Consider the following 26,194-nt stretch of genomic DNA (forward strand, 5'->3'; position numbering starts at 1 on the left):
CATTTGTTGTGTAATAAATATTAGCATTTACAAACTGATTAGTTTTCAAGCTGAACCCATCCAAAAGCTTATAGAATTTTCAAGTCTTGGAACCACAGGATGACTGCAACAGGGTTTGTGTATTCATATAATTACACATGTGGTATGGAACAGGAAGCTTGTGGAAGATAAGGGATATGTGGTATGGAGTATGTAATGCAGCATGATCACTGAGTGTAGAAAATTCTCATGACTGTCAGTAGCTGAATATTTTCCTATATAACTGTTGCCTCTTCCCACACCACAATAGGAAGAAATACTAAGATGTCTTTGGAAAACATAATCATTACAATAAATCTTAACTGACAGAATTGCCCTAAAGCATTTCCAATATTTTGCACTCTCAATAATCATTTCATGAAGTGTGAAATTTCCATCATTTCTGAGGATGAATAATCTATGAAACAGTTTGTTTTCCCTGAAACACCATCTTGTTCATAAAAATTCCTAACCAATATTAGTCTGTGTGCAAAGTATTAAAAGAAAATTATATTGCTAACCTTTAGTACGGGAGACAGCAACTATAACATATATATGTCATACTTTAAATTATATAACATTCTTTGGAGAAAACAACAAACAAGCAGCTTTATGTGACATAACAGCTGCCTTAAAACCCTATAATACAAATTTAAAGGATATAAAAAATTGGACAGAAATCATTCTGACAATGTAGTTTTACAATTTTTCAAAATTATTTCATATAGGTTTAGGGTTTCTGTGATTTCCTCGAATCTGCAAGGTGAATCCCAGGTAGGCTCAATTTCCACAAATCTTGCCCAACTGAGCAAGTGTTCTTCCTATACTAACTATTCTGCCAGAGGAATGTTACACATTAACCTTCCTTAGCCTACTACTCTCTCCAGGACAAAAAATTATGAAATATAAGGAGGGAATGTCTTCTCAACACTGGAAATGTAAAACATACAGAATGCATTAGTGCAATAAAACACTGAGTCTCTGTGTACTATGGAAAGCTACAAAATTGTTTAGGGCACTGGAATCATATTCGAGAGGACCTGCTCTGAACTGGTTTTCTCGATTTGGAATTTGCATCGAGTAAAAGCACATCAACTGAATGATGGTAAGATTCCTCAAGGGAGGCAACACTTATCATTCCTTCCAAATGATATAATTCAGGGGTCCTAGTTAGTGAAACAGCCTAGCAGCAGATTGTTGCAATAATTTCCTAAGGGGCATTTCTAAAAAGATAAAGGATTACACATTTACATATTATATTCTAAGTTAGCTACCATACAGTAAATGGAGGAGGATGTTTTGTACTAATATTAGCTACTCCTGATCAGGTTCTACCAGTAAAACAGTCTAAGGAAGAATGGTGGATAACAAAAGTGCCTTAATATTTCTTATAAAGAACATCTGTAAAAAGTTAAAATTGCGCACTGAACTGGGTTTCAAACCTGGATACCTGCACATTTTATGCATTATCAGGTATCTCATTTGTGCATACTTCAAGGACCAAATCAAAGTTTAAATCTGTAACTAGTTTTCATTCATGTTTCATGTGCACTGATAGTGCAGTTATTCAGTGTTATGAATGCCAGGAATCTGAGTTCCAGAGACAGTTCAGCACACAGTTTTAACTTGTCATATTCAGTTTTTTTTAGGTGCTGGGTATCATATTTGTAACTGGTTGCTATAATGTGGAATTTGTCAGTAGGTTTACAAACAATGAAAGTTTTGTCAAATAAAATGTGACAATATGTTCATCATTTATGGAAGTGGACTTTCAATTCTAATTTATAATAAAATTTAATAACATTACTCAATCACTTAAAACAGAAATTAATCTATGAAATTTGAGTACTTCTCAAACAAAAATGATTTCCATTTGTTTTTAAGACTGTTTTCATTGTCTGTGAAAACCTTTAATTCACTACGGAGGCAACAATTTTTTTTTTTTACTGCCCATTTTGGTCCCTTTGTGGCAGAAAAATTAAGTTGTGGATAGTGGAAGCTCATTTTGTGCCTACTGTTGTATTAATGAATGCTCATTTCAAAATATGGCTATTCACAACAAACTTCATAAGAGGAAGCTCTCATATGAGCATGTTGTTAGTATGCCTGGTTTCTCCGGTTTGAGGGTGAACTCCAGATGATACACTTGCAACATGCAGTATATCAGTAGAATGAATAGTTTGTGTTTATGGGTGGAAATGTCCCAGAAAATTATTCCATTTGACATTAATAAGTGGAAGTTGCTTTTACCAGCAGACTCGCCAATAGCACTGTAGAATAGAGCACAACAGTTTTTTGTGTCTCTTGCTAAAAATTTGAACTGCATTTTATCATAGTTCTTCAGAAAAATGCGTCTTACATTAATTTTCTGCACTGCTGATCTCAGGTGGTCCTTCAATTTCATATCATTTTATAGCCTTACCTCTACCTATTTGAATGCCATCACATGCTTTAGAATTTTACCACCATTGTTGTAAATTGTTACACTTCAGTTCTTTCTGTTGTTTATGTACACTGCCTGATGTTTATCGAAGTCAAGCTGCTATTCAACAGACCAAAGGGTAATTGTCTGAGTCCATTCTCCATTTCAATAAAATAGAGGAGGCGTCGAGTTGCCGACAGACACAATGATCCTGGACTGTAAATCGTTTGTTCTGGATTTTGTTACAAAAGTCCAGTGGCGTTGCCTTCCAGCAAGTAATAAGATCACCAGTGAACAATCTGGGTGTTTTGCTGACTCACTCTGATAGACTGTTTATGTATACTGAGAACATTAGTGGTCCTACTACAGTTTCTTATAGTACCGTTTCAGATAATTTTGTTTCTTTTGGAAATCCCTCCTCCAGGGTACCATTTTGGGTTGTGTCAGTCAGTAAATTTTCAAATTAGTTACATATTTGGTGAAATACTGTAGCTGCTACAAGAGCGAAGCTGGGTTCGCACACAAAAGTAATGTGATGCCACCGCTCATGGCATTCTGTAGTGGCACCATGTGTTACCATTCACACAGGAGACTACTAATTCTATACTGTTGAACAGCTTTCAGTATGGTGGCAAATGAAATCACATTAGTATTTAATGTCCTGTCGACAACTCGTTCGTTAGAGATGGTGCACAAGTTCGGATTAGGGAAGGATGGAGAAGGAAATTGGCCACGCTATTTTGAAGCAACCATCCTGGTACTGACTTAAACAATTTAGGTCTATAATAGAAAACATAAATCAGGATGGCTGGATGCGGATTAGAACTGTCGTCCACCTCAATGTGAGTCCATCGTGCTAACCACTGTGCTATCGTGCTCAATTATTAATGTTATAGAACAGGTTATGGCGTTAGAGCTGTGACAAAAGTTAACTACAAGGAATTCGAAAACCAAATGTTGGATCCGAAGACAGACTTCATGCAGTATTAAATTATATGCCACAAACACTTTTACAACAGAAATAACACTATAAGATGAAAATACTGTCAACTATGACAAACCAACCAACAACTGGCATGTAAATTCATCTGCAGACACACCACTCTCCAGGATTTTAGAATCTTACTGTAATCCTGATGTAGGCAGTTCGAATAAGGCTAACATCACGCTCCGGGGCATTTCCTGCATAAATCCACAATGTATACAGTGCTCAGTCGCTCAGGCCAGAATCACCCTTTTGGTCACATTTTCGAGACTGTGGGATACATCTTTCATTTGCAAATACAGCATGCAACCCCCCCCCCCCCCCCTCCCAAATATCTCTCTCTCTCTCTCTCTCTCTCTCTCTCTCTCACACACACACACACACACACACACACACACACACACACACACACACACACACACACACACACACTTTTCTAGATGAAAAAGCTGTGAAGAAAGTGTGTAACTGCTGACCACTGTTTCGACCTTTTTCACACTGAAATCGAATTGGGTACAGCAGCAATTACTCCACAATAACTGCGACAGAATACTCTTGTTTCCAAATACAGTCACTAGGGAGCAGTCGAATGGTGCTATTCAATGGCAGGGAAAGGCCAGAGGCGTCACAAAGTAGAACCAAGTTGAACTTGTGGCATGACCGAAGTTGCATCACCTGAGTAACACCATGCTGTGACGTCACTTCAGTTACATGTGTGAACCTGGCTTAACAAAGAAAGATGAAGCTTCACATGTACGCTGAAGCAATGGGTTTGATATTTTGCGAAAAAAATGCACAGGAAAGTATTCGGAAAGCCTGGAACTCGCAGCCCTTGGCACGCTCGATCGGATGCGCTGGGAATAATGACGGAAACATTTTCGGACCGCAAGGCGTGAAGCTCGCGTTCCCTTTCTTCATCCTGGCGCAAACAGATCGCCGTTTCTGCGAGTTATAAATAACGCCCTTTATGGCAGCGGAAGGAAGCGGGAATAGAAGCGATAAAAATGCACGCCACGGCCAGGGCGGAGGAGGGGGCACCGCGACTGTTACCAGGCAATCAATTAGACAAAATATTTCAAAGATTAATAAATTCAAAACTAATGGCGCATGGACTTAATGGCGTTGAAAATCTCCCTTCCTCCTCCTGCTACCCACCCTTTCCGACTTTCGTCTGGAGGAGTTGCCAGCGAAGTGTTTCAGAGCGTGGTGGTGGGGGGTTCCAGGCGGGCGAGTTGCCGGCCGTTGCCTTATTGATAGAATTATAAGGCGCGCCAGAAGGCTGCGGCGGACTTTTTAAGACCCGTAAAGTTGGGACTTTTCAATAACTCTGCCGGTATCCGGGAGGGGAGGAGCCGGGCTCGAGGACCCGTGCGGTGCATGGCTAATCAGGAAGAAAATTAATATGTTTCAATTGGAGAATTCTGGTTTAAGATCGCGGGGGCGGGGAGGCGGAGGTGTCGTCAGCGCGCTCGCGAGGGGCAGCGCCGCCGAGGAAACCGACCGACAAGGGAATTGGACGGCACAGAAAATTAGGGCGGTTGGGGGGCGGGGACTCGGGTGGAATATAGATATCAGGAGATGATGGCGTTTTTATCTTGTTTTACGCCGCTTATTTCTTCGGGGGAAGGTCCTCGAGACATCGTAATTTTTAAATCAGACGTCCTCCTCGATCCAATACAAACGAAAATAGATGACGCGGCCAGAGTTTAGCGGTCGGGTCGGCGCGGTCGGGGGGTGGGGGCGAGCGGTGGGAAAAGGTGGGGGCGGCTGGATTGGGAGAAGAGTGGATGGAAAGAAGAGGGAGGCACGGGAGAAGCTTATTGCGATTGAACTTTTTCTAAATGCAACTTTTACAATTTCCTCTGCAAATGAGTTTTCTCCCATAATTGGCAATTATGGTCGAGAGATCCGAATTGCGCTGTCGCTCTAATGTTATAAAAAGACACGCACACTTCTCTTTAATACAAGGCGGGGCCGAAGTCTGCTCGCGAGGGCGGCGGACGTTTGAAGTTCTCTCTTTCTGTTCGTTAACGGTCACAGAATACAACTCGCCGGCCAGGGGACATTTCGTTTCTTACACTACCGGTCCTTAACGACTCTGTTTCAACTAGTGTCTCCCCCCCCCCCCCCCCCCCGCTCACAGACATTAATTGTTCTCTCTACGAAAATACGGCGCGTTGGCTCTGACGGGAGCAGCTGTTTCGATAAAAGTCGGAAGACTTTATTTGACTGTGGGCCCATATTCACACTTTTCACTCGCAACCTTTCTTAGATTTTATGTCTGCTAGCACACTGACATTGTCGTAGCCATATTGTTAGTGGCGGCAGCCGTGTAAGGGCACAAGTGCATGTGAACACCCTAACCTTCCACACCTTGCGGATTTATTGGTTATTTTTCTTTGAATGCTGTTAAACGTAACGTAGATGCTGCAATCTGAAAGATACGGCACTTAAATCTATCGCGCTACTGCTCCTCTAGACTCGGGGCCGCGAGCAAACCCTCAGTTGTGAACGTTTTAAGTAGCTTATGGCCGGCCGAAGTGGCCGTGCGGTTAAAGGCGCTGCAGTCTGGAACCGCAAGACCGCTACGGTCGCAGGTTCGAATCCTGCCTCGGGCATGGTTGTTTGTGATGTCCTTAGGTTAGTTAGGTTTAACTAGTTCTAAGTTCTAGGGGACTAATGACCTCAGCAGTTGAGTCCCATAGTGCTCAGAGCCATTTGAACCAAGTAGCTTATGTGGATGCGCAACTCGTGTGACGTAATTGCCTCACGGGCCAAATACATACAGATTTGATAAAACTTGCACAGTTCACTCAACTAAAAGTTTACGCCAGTGCTACCAGGTGGCAGCAAGCTGCGGCGGACGTTTAGCCCCCTTAACTCGGTATAAATCCTGCTCGATGATGGCACACGCTTATTCACTCACTATATAATGCTGTAAAATAAGACAGGACGTCAGTACATGTCAAAGTTGTACTGGCAGTAAACTTATTTTGTGGGTTTCTGAATGAGTTGTCGTGTATTAAGTTATGAATTTTATCACACAGTACTCCAATCGAGGTGCTGAGACTCGTAAGGGCCTAAAGCACATCACCGTCGATTGTGAGATGGCATTTATTCATGCTTCTGAAATATGTTGGTCTTATGATCAGTCAGGTTTATCCGTGCCGTAGGCCCACACTGTATACATGAAAGCACATGAATAGCTGTATCACTGGTTTCTCTGATATTCACTTAAATGTGGGATCGACAGCGGTGCGCTTTAAGCCCTTATGGATCTCGGCGCCTCATTTGTATTCTAGTCAAGTGACCATGTTTGTAGAAATTTCTACTTGAGTTTCATTATTTCCACAAATGGCACTTTGTGTGCAGTGTAAACATGAACTATGTTGAATGCTAACAAAAAAAGTATAGCTGTCAGGACGGATCGTGACTCCTGCTTGGATAACTCAGTTCGTAGAGCACTTGCCTGCGAAAGGCAAAGGTCCCGAGTTCGAGTCTCGGTCCGGCAGACGGCTTTAATCTGTCAGGAAGTTTAATCTCAGCGCACACCCCAATGCAGATTGAAATTATTATTCTGGGAACAGAAAAGTAAATTACCAGGGAAAGTTAGCCGCAAAGGGGCTAGCGCCTCCGAGAACGCATCCTTGGCTTGAGAGCGACGAAATCAAACGAGTGTGACTACAAGCTAACCTTTAACAAGGAAGTGTACAGTTAGCACAAGTTGTTCTGTGGATGCAGCGTAAGAATATCTGACTTTTAAGCCCGGAAGTAAATTCGTGAACTAATAGATCTGTTAGGAATCTTGTACATTTGGCCGGCCGGTGTGGGCGAGCGGTTCTAGGCGCTTCAGTGTGGGACCGTGCGACCGCTACGGTCGCAGGTTCGAATCCTGCCTCGGGCATGGATGTGTGTGGTGTCCTTCGGTTAGTTAGGTTTAAGTAGTTCTAAGTTCTAGGGGACTGATGACCACGGATGTCAAGTCCCATAGTGCTCAGAGACATTTGAACCATTTTGTACATGTGTCCGAAAAAAATGGAAAGCCACGAAAACTCCCACTTACACGGAAGTTCGAAATGGAGAGTTGCGAAAGCTTACACATTATTTCGTTATTGCCCTAAACTGTACTTAATTATGTACAAAACAACAAACTTCCACAAAAACAGTTGTTCCTTTTGTTAGATAATTTATGGGTTTCATTATTACTGTTGTTATTGTTACTGGCAGTGGCTGTACCTGTATAAACTTATTGATAATCATAACATATAGGAGACTCTCAAATTTATCCGAATCTAAAAATTTGTGAACACCCAGAATGTACACTCATGAGCAGCCACTGCATATTGTTTACGTGTAAACGTCGAACAGTGGCTATGTTCATATGCGGAGCACACCCACTTCCCAATACTTTAATAACACAGTTTCCTTTATCTGTGCGGAGGCGCGCTGAACTGGGTGAGCATGATGAAGATGACTACGTTAACTGCGACCGAGGCCGGCGCCTTGTATCGTAGCAACCTTCTTTGGTTGGACACTTCAGTACGTTGCGCGGTATCGTCTGCAACCTCGTCGGACAATTTTGTCTGATACGCGACGAATCGTGCCTGAGTGCGTGGAAATAACTACGTTCTTTTATACGTTGAATATAGCGTTATTTAAATCCTCTAATGTGTCACACTGGAGGTTGTATAATATTTCTCTTGGCACCCTCGTGCCAACTTGACAAATGAGTATCCGTCTGCAATTTTCCTCTTCCGTTAATCTAACTTCAGGTTACGAGACTTATAAAAAACATGCTAGAAGCTGTAGACGAAAGTTTTTCTAGGTACTCCCCCCCTCTGTTCATACGGTCTGTCGAAACGGCCTTCTTTCGACACTATTTCTGAGTTTTGAAACAAAATGAAGCTACACTGCATGGCCTGAAAACAGTGGCCGCTGGGGGCACATGTCGTGTCCATTGAGAATTATCTCGTTCTCGTTCATCATTTTCAAAACAACTGCATAAAATGTTCAAATGTGTGTGAAATCTTATGGGACTTAACTGCTAAGGTCATCAGTCCCGAAGCTTACACACTACTTAACCTAAATTAGCCTAAGGACGAACACACACACACACACACACACACACACACACACACACACATATCTAAGTTTTATGATATTTTGTAAAGATACTGAAATATTCTGACCGTGTTGTAGAATACGATAAAATATCAACCAAAAGTATAAACTACTGACACTAAAAAAATCGTACCAGCATTCACTGAAATAAAACCTCGTAAGCTCGATGAGATACGAAGCGACCTAAACAGTGGTACCAACACCACGTTGCTAGGACGCTTTGTCGCTGTCTAAGAGAAGTCAGTATTTTTTAAACGGACCTCGTACGTGTGGCAACGCTTTAAAGTTCTCACTTTTAATCTCCTTAAAAACTATCATGTTTCATAGTATGTATTTTTCACTTTGATTCTATTAGCTCGTTATTTATATACGACGAGTCTCATTTCCGCTATTATGCCTATTTCAAGTGATGGTTTTAGATGTCATAACATAGCGCCCTGGAGTGTTTTGCTGCGAATTTTTGTCAGTTTTTGTGCTGTTGGAGTACGTTAGAACTTGACCTATGGTATTCACTTTTTATCTGCACTTACCTTGATTTGACAGGAAACTTACTTCCGCATTAAGAAGTAGCTGAACACTCAGGGCGAAGGGAAAAAAGGGGGGGGGGCGAACTTTTAAGACATGGAAAGCTCTGTTTGATCATTTACAATCAAGTAAGCACTGTGTGCCAGGCGTTAACTGATCCTGTTTCTTATTACGTTAAGGAAAGGCAAACCTACGTTTATAGAATTTGTTGACTTAAGAGAAACCTTTGACAATGTCGACTGGAATACTCTCTTTCAAATTCTAAAGGTGGCAGGGGTAAAATACAGGGAGCGAAAGGCTGTTTACAATTTGAACAGAAACCAATGGCAATTGTATGAGCACGAAAGAGAAGCAGCGGTTGAGAAGGGAGTGAGATAAGGTTGTAGCCTGTCTCCGCTGTTATTCAATATGTATATTGAGCAAGCAGTAAAGGAAACAAAAGAAAAATTTAGAGTACGAATTAAAATCCAGGGAGAACAAATAAAAACTTTAGAGATATGCCGATGACATTGTAATTCTGTCAGATACAGCAAAGGACTTGGAAGAGCAGTTGAACGGAATGGACAGTGTCTTGAAATGAGGATATAAGATGAACATCAACAAAAGCAAAGCGAGGATAATGGAATGTGGTCGATTTAAATCAGGTGATGCTGAGGGGCTTAATTAGGAAATGAGAAACTTAAGGTAGTAAATGATTTTTGCTATTTGGGAAGCTAAATAACTGATGTTGGTCGAAGTAGGAAGGATATAAAATGCAGACTGGCGATGGCAAGAAAAGCGTTTCTAAGGAAGAGAACTTTGTTAACGTCGAGTATAGATTTAAGCGTCAGGAAGTCCTTTTTGAAACATGGTGCTACAGAAGAATGGTGAATATGAGATTGGTAGATCACATACCAATTAATGAGGAGGTACTGAATAGAAATGTGGTACAACCTGGCTAAAAGAAGGGATCGTTTGGTAGGACGCTTTCTGAGGCATCAAGGGATCACCAGTTTAGTACTGGAGGGAAGCGTGGGGGTAAAAATCGTAGAGGGAGACCAGGAGATGAATACAGTAATCAAATTGAGAGGAATGTACGTTGCAGTAGTTACTAGGAGATGAAGAGGCTTGTACAGGATAGTTTAGCATGGAGAGCTGCATCAAACCAGTCTTTGGACTGAAGAGCACAACAACGACAACAACATCATGAAGAGTCTGAAAATGGCTCTGAGCACAATGGGACTTAACATCTATGGTCATCAGTCCCCTAGAACTTAGAACTACTTACACCTAACTAACCTAAGGACATCACACAACACCCAGTCATCACGAGGCCATGAAGAGTCTATCAGAGAGCCTAGCATCATACACGTTGAAGTTGTTCACTGTAAGGGCGCGAGAAAACTGACCGCTCTTTTAATTCTAATCCTCTGGTAAACGACCGGTCTCTAAGAGACAAAAAAGAACGCTCGACGTTTGTGTGACGACTGTCGGAAAGTACTGCCTCGTACAGCGAGCGCTAGGCGAGAAAACAGGCGGCGAGGAAACGCAGACAGGGAAATCCGTGTGGCGGTGGGCGTCTATAAACAGGGGGCTTTTATTTTTTCTATCTGGCGCACCTATCGGCGCCTGGTGGCCTACCTACGCCGCGGCCCTTTGCCTGCCTGCCTGCCTGCGTTCCGGTCCCTCGCAAAGGGCCAAGGAGGCCGCAGCAGAGAGCCCGCGGGCCCTGCTGTTTAATTCATCAATCCGTCTCTGACGGCCAGAAAAACACGCCCGCGGCGGCCGCAGCAGCCACGCTAAAACGCCCCTTCGATTGGAGCGCTGGCACAGACTCCCGCCAGACAACCAGCGGCAACTCTCCCTCCCTATCCCTCCTGTGAGCAACCGCACCGAAAAAAAAAAAGAGTAGGGGAAAAAAAAGACGAGCGCGGAACGTGCTGCCGATCACTGCTGCAGCAAACGCTCATCATTAGCACTCGTGAATGGGCGTAAAAGAAAGAAAAACAACGGAGGGGCCAGAATAAAGACAGACTAGGCAGGTAGGTAACTGAGCCTGGACGGTTAGGGAGACAGAGAGGAATTAACTGAGGTGCTTTGGTGCTTGCAAATTGGGGCTCCCCCTCCTCTCTCTCTCTCTCTCTCTCTCTCTCTCTCTCTCTCTCTCTCTCCATAGCGAGCACGATTTCCCACACCGCGTCCGTTGCTGTCGCCCTCCGTCCAGCCAGCACCACTTCTGACTCATTCGTAATTTGAATAAACAAAGCGGCGTCACAATTGACAGCGAAGCAATGCGCTTGTTGTTCGGCCGGCATTCGATACTCTTTCCGCAGTCGGTCAAAGCCGGCTGAAATCTTCGAATTACGAGGGGACAGCTGTATAAATGGCCAGTCGATGCACAACGCTGGTGCCGTCGTAAGCGATGAGGCGCTTCCGTGGTTGACTTTATACTCTTTTCCGCTTCTAATCTTTGTAATACAGTGTCCATTCAGACAGTTAACAATATCAGACCCAGCTGCTTTTGCTTTTAAGCGCAGATGATTAATACGAGGGGAGATAAAAGAGTAATGCCTCATGCGTCATAAAAAAAAATTAATAATCGACGTGTAACAGCGGAATTAGTACAGATCATAACCTGAACTGCCCGCTACACAGCACTACATCTACATACATACTCCGCAACACATTGTATTGCGCGTGTTGGAGGGAACCCTGTACCAATCGTTTCCTTTCCTGTTCCACTCACCGACAGAGCGAGGGAAAAAGACTGTCAATATCCCTCCGTATGAGCGCTAATTTGGTGTATCTTATCTTCGTAGTTCTCAAGTGAAATGTATGTTGGCGGCAGTAGGATCGTTCTTGTAGCCAGCTTCAAATGGCGGTCTTCTAAATTTTCTCAATAGTGTTCTTCGAAAAGAATGTCGTCTTCCTTCCAGACATTCCCATTTGAGATCCCGAAGCATCTCCGCATACTTGCGTGTTGTTCGAACCCACAGGTAAGGAATCTAGCAACCCGCTTATATATTGCTTCCGTGTCTTCTCTTTAATACGATGTGATGCGGATCGCAAACAGTCGAGAACAGGTGGCACTAGCGTCCTACACAATGCGATCAAAAGTATTCGGACACCTGGCTGAAAATGACTTACGAGTTCGTGGCGCCCTCCATCGTTAATGCTGGAATTTAGTATGGTGTTGGCCCAACATTAGTCTTCATGACAGCTTCCACTCTCGCAGGCATATGTTCAATCAGGTGGCGGAAGTTTTCTTGGGGAATGGCAGCCCATTCTTCACGGAGTGCTGCACCGAGGAGAGGTACCGATGTCGGTCGGTGAGGCCTGGCACGAGGTCGGCGTTCCAAAACATCCCAAAGGTGTTCTATAGGATTCAGGTCAGGACTCTGTGCAGGCCAGTCCACTACAGGGGTGTTATTGTTGTGCAGCCACTCTGCCACAGGCCGTGCATTATAATCGGGTGCCCGATCGTGTTGAAAGACGAAATCGCCATCCCCGAATTGCTTTTCAGCAGTGAGAAGCAAGAAGGTGCTTAATACATCAATATACGCCTGTGCGGTGATAGTGCCACGCGAAACAACATGGGGTGCAAGCCCCCTCCATGAAAAACACAACCACACCATAACACCACCGCCTCCGAATTTTACTGTTGGCGCTACACACGCTAGCAGATGACGTTCATCGGGCATTCGCCATACCCGCACCCTGCCATCGGATCGCCACATTGTACACCGTGATTCGTCACTCCACACGTTTTTCCACTGTTCAGTCATCCAATTTTTACGCTCCTTACACAAAGCAAGGCGTCGTTTGGCAATTAACGGCGTGATGTGTGGCTTATGAGCAGCCGCTCGACCATGAAATCCAAGTTTTCTCACCTCCAGCCTAGTTGTCATAGTATTTGCGGTGGATCCTCATGCTGTTTGGAATTCCTGTGTGATGGCCTGGATAGATGTTTGCTTATTACACATCACGACCCTTTTCAACTGTCGGCGGTCTGTCAGTTAACAGACGAGGTCGGCCTGTACGCTTTTGACCCGTACGTGTCCCTTCACGTCTCCAATTCACTATCATATCGGAAATAGTAGACCTAGGGATGTTTAGGAGTGTGGAAATCTCGCTTACAGACGTATGACACAAGTGACACCCAATCACCTGACCACGTTCGAAGTCAGTTGAGTTCGGCGGAGCGCCCCATTCTGTTCTCTCACCATGTCTAATGACTACTGAGGTCGCTGATATCGAGTAGCTAGCAGTAGGTGGCAGCACAATGCACGTAATATGAAAAACATATGTTTTTGGGGGTGTCCGGATACTTTTGAACACCTAGTGTATTGCGATCTGCTTTACAGATGTACCACACTTTCGTAAAATTCTCCAAGTAAACCGAAGTAGACCATTCGCCTTCCGTACCACAATCCTCGAATGCTCTTTCCATTTCATATCGCTTAGCAATGTTAGGCACAGATATTTAAAAGACCTGACTTGTGTCACGCAGAACACTACTAATGCTATATCCCATCGTTACGAGTTTGTTTTTCCTACTCATCCTCACTGACTGACATTTTTGTACATTAAGAGCCACATGCATGCATTATACCAACTAGAAATTTTGTCTGACATCTTGAATCATCCTACTATTTCTTATGGAGCTGGTCGTCTTCTAGTAAAAAAATGTGGATGCAAAGTTGCCTTTACTACTAACAATAACTTGTACATAAATGTTATTCACAATCTCAAGTCCACAGTTGCTCTTAAACGCAGTTCAGGAATTTATAAAAACACTTGTGATACGTGTCCTGTTTATTATATAAGATAAACTGGAAGATCTTTCTATGTCAGGTATAAGATACATTTATTCGAAAAAAAAAGAGGCATTAATGTACATAATTCCATGTTTGCTGATCAGCTGTCACAAACCGAAAATTGTTGAAGAAATTCATTTTACATAGGGAAAAGAAATGTTACATTCTCGACGTGCTCGAAGAGCTCTAGATTTTTAAGCACATTTCGAAGAACGATGGCCTCATCCTCAACGAACAGTCACAATTAGCTAATAAAAATTTTTTCAGTGTCTTTAATCCACTACTCGTGAGTTTTTGATTCCTGTATTTTTTACTATGTTTTCTTGCCTGTAGTTTCGACACCTCTTTTTTTCACATCTCATATAGATGTGTACTACTAAAGTTTCCTTCATGCAGATGCGTTTGGACCGTGCAGCTGTTTGTGCAAATATTCTTCAATGCTCTGCACTTTATGTAATGGGCATTTCATTAAAGCCTAATAGATGGCTCTCAGCTGTACTTCATTTGTATTTTCAAAAATACGTTACGCTCTCACCCATTGAATTTTGTTTTTATAATTAACAATTGTTTAATTAAATTATTTGTAATGTAATGTCTAAAGTGGGCACACGTCACTCTCCGCGAACGATAAACAGCGCAACTTCGTGGCAGCAATGTAAGCCACGGGCCGCTCAGCCTGAGGTTCCTTGCAGAATGTACGTACCAACGGCTGGAACGTTTTTAATTTTTGACTTCAGCATGTCTGCTCTAAACTTTGACTACTGCCTTCCCGCAAAATAACTTTACGTAAGTAACCTTTCTATGTTATAACATTTTTTCATCTTGGTTAATGTTCTGTCGAACTCATTTTTCTATGCATTATTTTATAAGACTTTTAAATGTTCATTCTGATGACATCCTTAGAGGTGTCGAAACCTAGGTAGTAAACGTACTGAACAATTATTTGCAACCGGTTGGCTGTGTTGTTTCTCCATTGAAACTTATGCACGGTTGCTGCAAGACAGAAATGTTCAAAACTGTAAACTTTCGGTAGAGCATACAGCCCGATGAAGCCAGCAGACTGTTTCATTACAGGCCTGTGCAGATCATCAATACATACTTGTACTAACTGGTAGTAAGTGAAAGTACAGCCTAGTCACATATGTCACTAAAGCATAATTACATACATTTCTCTTACAAGTAATCTCACATCAACAAGGTTAGTACAACAGACACATCTTCATGGGTTATAGACAGTTTAATCGTTGTTGTTGTTGTGGTCTTCAGTCCTGAGGCTGGTTTGATGCAGCTCTCCATGCTACCCTATCCTGTGCAAGCTTCTTCATCTCCCAGTACCTACTGCAGCCTACATCCTTCTGAATCTGCTTAGTGTATTCATCTCTTGGTCTCCCTCTACGATTTTTACCCTCCACGCTGCCCTCCAATACTAAATTGGTGATCCCTCGATGCCTCAGAACATGTCCTACCAACTGATCCCTTCTTCTAGTCAAGTTGTGTCACAAACTCCTCTTCTCCCCTATTCTATTCAATACCTCCTCATTAGTTATGTGATCTACCCATCTAATCTTCAGCATTCTTCTGTAGCACCACATTTCGAAAGCTTCTATTCTCTTCTTGTCGAAACTATTTAGCGTCCATGTTTCACTTCCATACATGGCTACACTCCATACAAATAATTTCAGAAACGACTTCCTGACACTTAAATCAATACTCGATGTTAACAAATTTCTCTTGTTCAGAAACGCTTTCCTTGTCATTGCCAGTCTACATATTATATCCTCTCTACTTCGACCATCATCAGTTGTTTTGCTCCCCAAATAGCAAAACTCCTTTACTACTTTAAGTGTCTCATTTCCTAATCTAATTCCCTCAGCATCACCCGACTTAATTCGACTACATTCCATTATCTTCGCTTTGCTTTTGTTGATGTTCATCTTATATCCTCCTTTCAAGACAATGTCCATTCCGTTCAACCGCTATTCCAAGTCCTTTGCTGTCTCTGACAGAATTACAATGTCATCGGCGAACCTCAACGTTTTTATTTCTTCTCCATGGATTTTAATACCTACTCCTAACTTTTCTTTTGTTTCCTTTACTGCTTGCTCAATATACAGATTGAATAACATCGGGGAGAGGCTACAACCCTGTCTCACTCCCTTCCCTCTCATGCCCCTCGGCTCTTATAACTGCCATCTGATTTCTGTACAAATTGTAAATAGCCTTTCGCTCCCTGTATTTTACCCCTGCCACCTTCAGAATTTGAAAGAAAGTATTCCAGTCACCATCGTCAAAAGCTTTCTCTAAGTCTACAAATGCTAGAAACGTAGGTTTGCCTTTCCTTAATCTAGCTGCTAAGATAAGTCGTAGGGTCAGTATTGCCTCACGTGTTCCAACATTTCTACGGAATCCAAACTGATCTTCCCCGAGGTCGGCTTCTACCAGTTTTTCCATTCGTCTGTAAAGAATTCGCGTTAGTATTTTGCAGCCGTGACTTATTAAACTGATAGTTCGGTAATTTTTGCATCTGTTAACACCTGCTTTCTTTGGGTTTGGAATTATTTTATTCTTCTTGATGTCTGAGGGTATTTCGCCTGTCTCATACATCTTGCTCACCAGATGGTAGAGTTTGTCAGGACTGGCTCTCCCAAGGCCGTCAGTAGTTCTAATGGAATGTTGTCTACTCACTAAAGCATAATTACATACATTTCTCTTACATGTAATCTCACACCAACAAGGTTAGTACAGCAGACACATCTGCATGGGTTATAGACAGTTTAATCGTAACAGGCCGTTAAGAAAAACAACATACTTTATTCATTATAGTTCCAATCTCACGTCCACCTTACGTGAGATACGCTGCTAGCTTAAGCTCACGAGCTTTTAACGCCATGCGAAGCGACGTACGTAACTATGAACGACAATTTATGTTTAGCAGAAGCGTTGCTACTGAGGCTTACCTCGGGCGGGGTAAACGTGAAGTCGACGGCGGTGTCTCCCAGGGCGGCGAGGAACGGCAGCGAAGAGGCGGGCATCCGGCCCACGACCCACACGTTGTGCAGGGCCGGCTCTCCTTCCAGCGTGTCGTAGACCCTAAAACCACGTGCGAGCAAAATCTGTGATTCAACGACTGTCCGCCGACAAGGTAATACGCATGGAGGTAAGAATAAGGGGAGATGACTCTACGTATCCCAGCAGTACTACGTTTTGAAGCCATGGGGGCGTGGCTCGCTGCCATGACACTCTGACCAAAACATTGCCAGTGTGCTATAACGCTGTGTGTATTAAAGTCGCTAATTGCACCATATACGCATGTAACATCATCAAATTGGTTGTTTCAAAGTTTTTGTTTAAAATAAAATTTTGTAAAGGCGAAATTCCGCGTTTCTTCTGATTAAAAATAGTTTTTAATGTAATATTACGAATAGTATATGGCGGTCTTCAATGTAATCGATACAATTTTGTTAATTCAGTAATAAACGTGTATCACAATCTCGGGCTCTTTCTTTACTTATTCTTCCGATCATCTGATACAACCATCTGATTGGACGAAGCAATGCCAGCTTTACGAAAAGTGACGACGTTTTTTCCGATTTTCGTGACATACAAACCAAAACTTTTCAGTTGTTTGAGTTCAGAATGATGTATTGGAACACTGTTATACTGCCTTGGCTAACAGACATGTCATGTAGGTGCTGCTGGCGCAGTTGATTTGTTAGTTACTAAAAAAAAGTGCCCTAGTCTCATACTAGAGCTGCTGAATACCACTTAAGAGAAGAAATGTGGGTATGTGTTGAAGTGTGTATGAACTGTATGGCAAAGAGTTTTGTTTTCTTCCTCAGGGTCAATGTTATCCAAACTGAAAGTACCTTTTTTGTGTATAACAAACATCTAATTTATATTTCTTGGGATTCTCCGCAGTTCTATTCCACTTGATAACAGAATAAAGTTGTGCACAATGTGACAGGTTGTTGACTAAACATTAACTCACACTGAGTTATTTTATCAGACTTATTTATCTGCTGCTTCATTGTTTAAATAATTAACAACAAAGACAGATCATTTGGTTACCCCTTCAGATATGTGTGGTGGTCAGAACCGCAATCAGTCTGTTACACATTAGTAAATAGCTGCTACAATAGTTGTAAAATCACACTTAGCGAGACAACTTACACATGAAATGTTATTCCCTTCGATTTCGCATCACAATCAGAACGATTCGTACACCCGAACACAACACAAGTCACCATAATAGCGCAAAAATCCTTCCAAAAGCGAGCGACAAGCCTATGCACACAAGCTTACAGCAGCAATGTTTTGGTCGGATTGAGATCGCCACCCTCAGCTTCACATAGCTTCGCAGCTGTGACGTCACGGCGTCTCCCTCTATTCTTACTTCCATGGTAATACGTTCCACTCTCTCTGAGGGAATCTAATGCTCTCACTAACCGTACTCCAGCGAAGCTCTCCTGCTAGCAGGTAACGCTTTTAATTTTCTCACCTGATAGTTCACGCTGTGCTTTTATACGGCCCAGTCGCATTAATGTGATTACCTGCCAGATGCCTAAATAACCACATTTAGCGTCGCGCACGTGCAGTAAGAGAGTCAGTGATGTTCTGGAAGGTACCTACACGGATTTGGAGCCACGCCGACAGCAGCGCAGTGTGGTCTCACAGATTCTCGACTGGGTTTAAATCCGGTGAGGTTGCGGCCAGGGGTAATCTCATCCTGGTGCTATTGGAACCACGCACGTACACTGCGAGCTGAGCGACACGTTGCATTGTCCTGCTGGTAGATGCCATAGTTCGGCGAAAAAACAAACCCCATGCAGAAGTGGACATAGTCCTCAAGGATAGATAAGTACTTGTGTTGACCTTTTATGCGTACCAGAATGACGAGATCACCCAGGGAATGCCACGAAAACATTCCCATACCAGAAAGCACCGACGATTGTTGCGATCCCTACGGACGTGGCACCGGAGGGGGAGGGCGGCAACTGGAGTACTTTTTCAGAGTGTTCACTTCATACTGCGACTTGGAAGAGCAGTTGAACGGAATGGACAGTGTTTTGAAGGGAGGATATAAGATGAACATCAACAAAAGCGAATCGAGGATAATGGAATGTAGTCGAATTAAATCGGGTGATGCTGAGGGAATTAGATTAGGAAATGAGACGCTTAAAGTAGTAAATGGGTTTTGCTATTTGGGGAGCAAAATAACTGATGGTGGTCGAAGTAGAGAGGATATAAAATGTAGACTGGCAGTGGCAAGGAAAGCGTTTCTGAACAAGAGAAATTTGTTAACATCGAGTATTGATTTAAGTGTCAGGAAGTCGTTTCTGAAAGTATTTGTATGGAGTGAAGCTATGTATGGATGTGAAACATGGACGATAAATAGTTTCGACAAGAAGAGAATAGAAGCTTTCGAAATGTGGTGCTACAGAAGAATGCTGAAGGTTAGATGGGTAGATCACATAACTAATGAGGAGGTACTGAATAGGACTGGGGAGAAGTTTGTGGCACAACTTGACTAGAAGAAGGGATCGGTTGGTAGGACATGTTGTGAGGCATCAAGGGATCACCCATTTAGTATTGGAGGGCGGCGTGGAGGGTAAAAATCGTAGAGGGAGACCAAGAGATGAATACACTAAGCAGATTCAGAAGGATGTAGGCTGCAGTAGGTACTGGGAGATGAAGCAGTTTGCACAGGATAGATTAGCATGGAGAGCTGCATCAAACCAGTCTCAGGACTGAAGACCACAACAACAACAACAACACTTCATACTGCTTCTTAAAATTTTGTAAGTAGGCTTCTGCGGGTTAACTGCGTCTGCCGATCTAGGTTCTCCAGTATCTCTGCGACGCTCTCGCGTGTGTCAAACAAATCTGAGACTATTCGTTTCGTCCTCCTTTGTATACGTCCAATGTATCCTGTTAGTCCCCTTCGGTGCGCGTTCAATACACTTGAACAATCTTCTGAAATTGGACGCACGTTTTGTGAGCGGACTGCTTTCTAGACTGACTACATTTTCGCAGTATCCTGCCAATCAACCTACGTCTGACACCTGCTTTAGCTACGGTTGAGCCTATGCTGTCATTCCATTTCGTATACATACAAACTATTACACTCAGGATTCTAACTGTGCATCACTGTTAGCGTACTCAGAGGAATTTATATTTTTTTCCCTTTTGAAAAATGCACAATATAACATTTCTGAACGTTTAACGCACGTTGCGAATCTCTGCACCACTCAGAAAAGAGATGCACAAATATTCAATCACGTGATGAGAAGTATTCAGACAATACTTCAACAGAGAAAACTGTTTCAAATGCGAAAAGGCTGACGTTATTAATACTGTCTGGCAGGTCGTTGGTACACGAGGGTTCAAATGAAAAGGCGCGGAAAGCCTTAACAACCAAACCGGTTGAAATTTGAATATGCCGCTTTGGGATAATGTAGTGATGTATGCATGCAGTGGAAGCAAGCGTCGTCACCTCCCTCTAAAAAATTCAAATCTGTCGCCTCAACAGCTTTTTTCGAAGTCCGATACTCGTCGAATTACTCGAACAAAAAACACACTAACGGTGAAGTGTACTGTGAGACACACTGTAGCTTGCTCAAGTCCATCAAGGGTAAACGACAGCCAGGGCTGTTCACGGAGAGAGTGGTTGTGATCAGAGTCTCCAACGTAACACAAAGTGTAACGGTCAAGTTCAAGTTCGGGCAGCTCGAACGTCCGCTCTACAGCCCGGAAATGTCGCCTGCGACTCACATGTGTTTGGTTCACTAAAAGAAAGAAAAAAGATCTCAAAGGGAATAGCTTCAACTCTGACGAGGAACTGAAGGACAGTGGAGAATTAGTTCCAGGGATTCGGAAACAGGGAATCCTTCGGCTGGTGAAACAGTGGAATAGCCGTGCTGAGGCCTCTAGGGATTACTTTCCAATGAAGATTTCAAACATATCCACATTATTGCTTCGTACCTTTTCCTTTGAACATTCCTCGTAGGGACTGAACAGCAAGTATCCCAAGACACTTTCCCAGGGCGCGCCTGAGGTTACATCTACCGCTGTCGATGTAACACTATCTGTCCTCCTTACTAAAAAAAACCTCAATCCGGTCGCAAATCTCGCCTGATACCTCATACAATCTTACTTTCGATACCAAGTGTATGTACGGTAATGAGTGAAGTGTTTTTCGGAAGTTCGGAAATACTGCGACCACCTGACTGGCTTCATCAATGGCTTTCAGGATATCACGTGAGAAAAGCGCGACTTGGGTTTCACATATCGATGTTTTAGAAATCGATGCTGGTTGGCATGAGACCGTTCCATTCGAGATACTTCATTATGTTTGTTATCAATTATGCGATAACGGTACAAAGTAGCCTAGTAAAATTTCTCAGATACACCAAACGACATAGTTCTGTAACCAGATAGCGAACTTTTGGAAGCTGTCGTCGTCTCCGTGCCCACATGTCATACAGTAAAGACTCCCACCCCCGTCCTCGTTTTCTTTTTCCACCATATCGCAGTAAACGTTATTGTCGTGTACGGCCTCAGTTCTGTTGGTTCCATGCTTTGACCATATTTCTTCTCTCTCTTTCTGTTACACACACACACACACACACACACACACACACAGACACAGAGAGAGAGAGAGAGAGAGAGAGAGAGAGAGAGAGAGAGCTACGAGGTGTGTGAAAAAAGTAATGAGACTTGTTTTTTATCTACCGAAGTTTTCATTTTCCAAACAACAATACTGTCCCCTTCAAAGTAGTCCGCTTCCGCAGCTATACATCGGCGGAGTCGTCGTTCCTAGTTTTGGTAACAGAGCTATTTGTGTTAAATGGTAGGGCCTATAACATGTCAGTCACATTCTTTTTAATGTTCTTCAGAATTCTAAAATGACGTCCTTTTAAGCCCTTTTTCAATTTCGGGAAAACAAAAAAGTCACAAGGACTCAGATCAGGTGAATAGGGGGGCTGTGGAAAAAGGGGAATGCCTTTTGAGGTCAAAAGGTCTGTGCTGGAAGTGGCTGTGTGACAAGGGGGGGTTATCATGATGCAGAATCTACACGTCTACAATTTCCGGTCTCACTCGATTCACCCTTTTCCTGAGCCTTTCAAGGGCATCTGGGTAAAACACTTGGTTGACCGTTTGTCTTGGACGAACAAATTAGGTCTGATCTCACAAAAGCACAGACACGTTTTCGTCGGTTTTTGAAGGCTTCCCTGAGCGAGGTTCATCTTCACCGTGTTCTCGGCCTTCGAAAAATTATTTCTTCCGGCGAAAAACTTGTGCTCTTGACAAGGAATGTTCCCCATAGGGTTGTTTCAACTTTTCAAAGGTGTCATACTAGTGGACTCGCCAAGTTTAACACAAAACTTGATGGGATACCGTTGCTCTAAATTCCGCTGTTCCATTTTCGTAACACACAACAAAAACACATCTTCGCTGAGGGCTCTCTGAAAAGTCAGGTGATGACTGTACGGAGCTGAAACTCGGACCGACCATGTAGAGGACACGATCACACCGGTCTACAGTAACAGAATAGCGCAGCCCTGCCGGGTCCGCCACAGTGTTGTCGGCCTGATTACTATTGTCCGAGACGGCTGGGCTAGCGGCGGGCGCCTTACCTGATGGTGTTGTTGGAGGCGAGCACGACGAGCAGCGAGTCCGCGTCGGAACCGGGGTGCCACTGCGCGGAGCGCACCTCCACGTGCTGGTTGCACAGCCAGTGCCGCTGGTCCACGCCGCGGCACCTGAAACACGTCGCACAGCTGGTCAGCCGATCCAAGGCGCGGTGAGGAGGCCGTGGGACCCCCTCGCAAAATACTGAAACAGCTTATGTCAAATTACTAAATTTCTCACCTAAGTTTAGGAGAATACAGTAACACGAAAACTAAGAATCTCGACAATGGCAAGGAACTCTACACAATCGAGTTCGGTTTCTAGTCGACGGGGATGGGCGTCAGGCAGCCTACTGCTGCTGCTGCTGGCAACGATACGGTTCCTGAGTCCACAGTCAGAACCGGCAAGGCACAGGAGCTCGAGTGAGCCACGACCAAAAGGGAAAGACCCCTCCCCTTCACCGCCTCCCCAATAACAGAAAAAGTTTTTTTAGAGGTTAACATGTAACAACAGTTTTGCAGAAACGAAATAAACAAATCCAGTGAAGAAAAGAAAACTACCGAATGTCTTGCATAAGGCGCAATTCCTCATCACGTAACACACGCAGGTTACCTGAACGTAGCAGAAAATGACTGAAGGAAACAGTATTTCCAACCATTTACAACTATCGCAAGGCCATAGTCTACAGACCTATATTCACAGTCGTACTGCAGAGCGACACTGAGAAACTGGTGAATGAGAGTTTCCATTTTAATTTGTGTACATTCTGATGATGTCAAACTTCTGAGAGATTGTTGCTATTGTAGTTCTTAAATCAATTCTATGACACTTCTCAAATGTACAGACGAATGCTTTTGAAATGCTGTAGGCCGTTTCTCTGAAATTAAAGTTCTTGGCAGTTACGCTAATGCGATACACTAACAAGGGGAGGCCACGTACTAGTCCGCCCCCGGTAGCTGAGTGGTCAGCGCGACAGACTGTCAATCCTAAGGGCCCGGGTTCGATTCCCGGCTGCTTCGGACATTTTCTCCGCTCAGGCACTGGGTGTTGTGTTGTCCAAATCATCATCATTTCCTCCCCATCGACGCGCAAGTCGCCGAAGTGGCGTCAAATCGAAAGACTTGCACCAGGCGAGCGGTCTACCCGACGGGAGGCCCTCGTCACACGACATTATTATTATTATAATACCGATTTACTTCCAACGTTGTACACCTTTAGTAGGCAATTAAAACAACATAATGCAGTAGGTACGGGGAGATGAAGAAGCTTGCACAGGATAGAGTAGCATGGAGAGCTGCATCAAACCAATCTCTGGACTGAAGACCACAACAACAACAATGTGGAAGTAGTAACGTGTACTCCACTGGCAATTCCGAAAAAATTGCAAGAGAAGTTTTACGCGTCTATGATGTAAACCATGTACCGCTGAAAAGGTGCAGACCGTAATAATTCCTTGTGGTCACGCGGTTAGCGTTCGCCCATGGGTCATGGACAAAGCGGCGGTTCGAATCCTGGTAGCACTTATTTTTTCCATCACTGGTCTCATTACTAGAATGACATTTGAGAGGTAATGTAATGAAACAAAACCCACCAACATTTTCATGAAGTTGTAGTGAATTCCATATGTTACTTGACTATTTACTATTGGTAATTACATTTTCAAAGACGAAGGACCGGCCTGGAAAGCCCAAGTGCAAACGCGATGTATAATGATGCGAATGACGTTATTCACAATCAGTAATACAGTACGTCACAGTGTGCCAGTGTAATGTAGAATTACTTGTGCTCTCCACATCACACGTTGAAGGATGTTATTTGTCATATAGACATGGAAAACATAAATTTAACTTTCATGCAAATATACGTGTTTTTTACATTATAGTACTTTTCAACTGTCAACGAGGCCAGTGATGAAAAAAATATAGATTAAAAAATAAGTGTTTGCGGATTCGAACCATTACATCGTCCACGACAGTCTTGCCACGCGCCAACGCCAACCACGTGACCACAAGGGATTCTTACGGCCTGCATCTTTCCACGGGTACATGATTTACATAACAGACGCGTAGAACTTCTCTTGCGATTCTCTGGAAATTGGCGGAGTAGTGCACATAACTACTTTCAAATCATGTTGTTTTACTGGCCTATTAAATATGCACAAAGTTTGAAGCAAATCGGCGATCCCAACGTCGTGGCCTCCCCCTCTGTAAGCACTGATGTGGACAAATTATTATTATTGCTACTTCTATCATAGGCATGCGAGGCCAGTTAAAATTGGGGGTGGCCGGAGCGACTGTCCCCCGTACTGCCGTAGGGATCGACGAGTATTCGGAGCAGAGGATGGGGGCACTCATCTCACTGGAGCACAGCTAGTTAGCGGGCCCGATTAACTGCCGAGTAAATCGGAGCTTCTAACTAGAGTGCTGCCCAGTCCCCCTTCCGCCTCCACGCAGCTGCATCTAAGTAACCTATTTAACTACTGGCTTAAAATTATACAGATCACGTCGTTTCAAGGAGAATGGGATGATATTTACAAACACTTGTCGGCAGAAAACGTTATGTTGTGTATCTTGCGCACAATTAACAAGCCTCGTTGTGTATTTAACAAGAGGTACCTAACTGTTACTACCAAAATCTACTTACAAATGCTTAACGAGTGTATCTGTGAGTTAAGGCAAATGTAATACATTAATATGATCAAAAACATCACGTTAAGACAGGTGCAGTAAAGTTGTGGGATACCGTTTGTTGGCTGGGCGGTTCACAGCGATACTTCAGTCGTCGAAAAGCAAGAAAGTTTTCTTCACTTGAGCCCACTGGAAACTTTCCTTGGCGAGTGTAACTGTAGCTTCTTAATGTAACTGTTTTCAGTGTAACTGACTGCGATAAGTAATTGTTGAGCGAACTGTCTTGTCTCTTCTTCTTGATTAGAGTGGAGGCGAGAAGACGACAACAGCCACCACACAGTCCAATCCTAACGTAAAAGTGCCAGGAAGCAGCCATTACCGACTGTCGCATCGTAATCTACAGTGACTTCCGAGATGACTGCCTGGAACACTACGGAGAAGTTTGGAATTCAAGTAAGATTCTGGTGGAAAATCAAAAACTGTGCTCCATATCGCCTACCGCCCATAGTTAACGTTATTCTTGTAACGAAATTTCGTCACTGGGAAGGATACTCACCACTTTCCATGCCGAGCGGCATCGAGTTCAGCGACCGCGGACTCAATAAGGATCACTTTTTAAATAGGAAGATTACTGATATTGATATTTTTTCACGCGAAAGAATTTTGAAAGTGTCTCAGCCTAGAACACTTTCCCGGCCAAGTCCGCCTCGGTAGCTGCAGTGCGGCAGATTGCTAACCGAAAGGGCCCTGTTCGAGTCCCAAACCGATAGAGAATGCCGTTGGTCCATATGCGAGGACTATCCATTAGCCTGGTAAATCTCTGCTTCACTTGCGTCACCGTCATAACAACATCTTCCACTCCAGTCTGTTCCGTGATTCACTTGTTTTCCTGTCTCTTCTACTAATTCCTATTGTGCATCTGTCTATAGCTCGCTGAACAACCCTCAGCTTTTGCAGTAAAGGTTGCGACTTTTTCTATACTTCAGGTCGTCAAAAAATCAAATTCTGAGTCCTCACTCAATGAAACCACAAATTCAACTTATAGATTATATCCATAACGTATAACGAA

General features: G+C 43.3%; 1 protein-coding gene across 1 annotated transcript in view; it reads right to left on the reverse strand.

The window, feature by feature from the left end:
• LOC126419212 (nuclear pore complex protein Nup88) overlaps positions 1 to 26,194 on the reverse strand; it is a 545,842-nt gene that overhangs the window by 19,845 nt on the left and 499,803 nt on the right. The window contains exons 3-4 of the mRNA XM_050086347.1: positions 22,504 to 22,629; positions 16,825 to 16,957 (exon numbers count right to left, since the gene is read on the reverse strand). Coding sequence (XP_049942304.1) covers positions 16,825 to 16,957; positions 22,504 to 22,629 — 259 coding nt within the window. The remainder of the gene's footprint in view (positions 1 to 16,824; positions 16,958 to 22,503; positions 22,630 to 26,194) is intronic.

This window comes from Schistocerca serialis, chromosome 9 (assembly GCF_023864345.2).
Source record: "Schistocerca serialis cubense isolate TAMUIC-IGC-003099 chromosome 9, iqSchSeri2.2, whole genome shotgun sequence".
NCBI lineage: Eukaryota > Metazoa > Arthropoda > Insecta > Orthoptera > Acrididae > Schistocerca > Schistocerca serialis.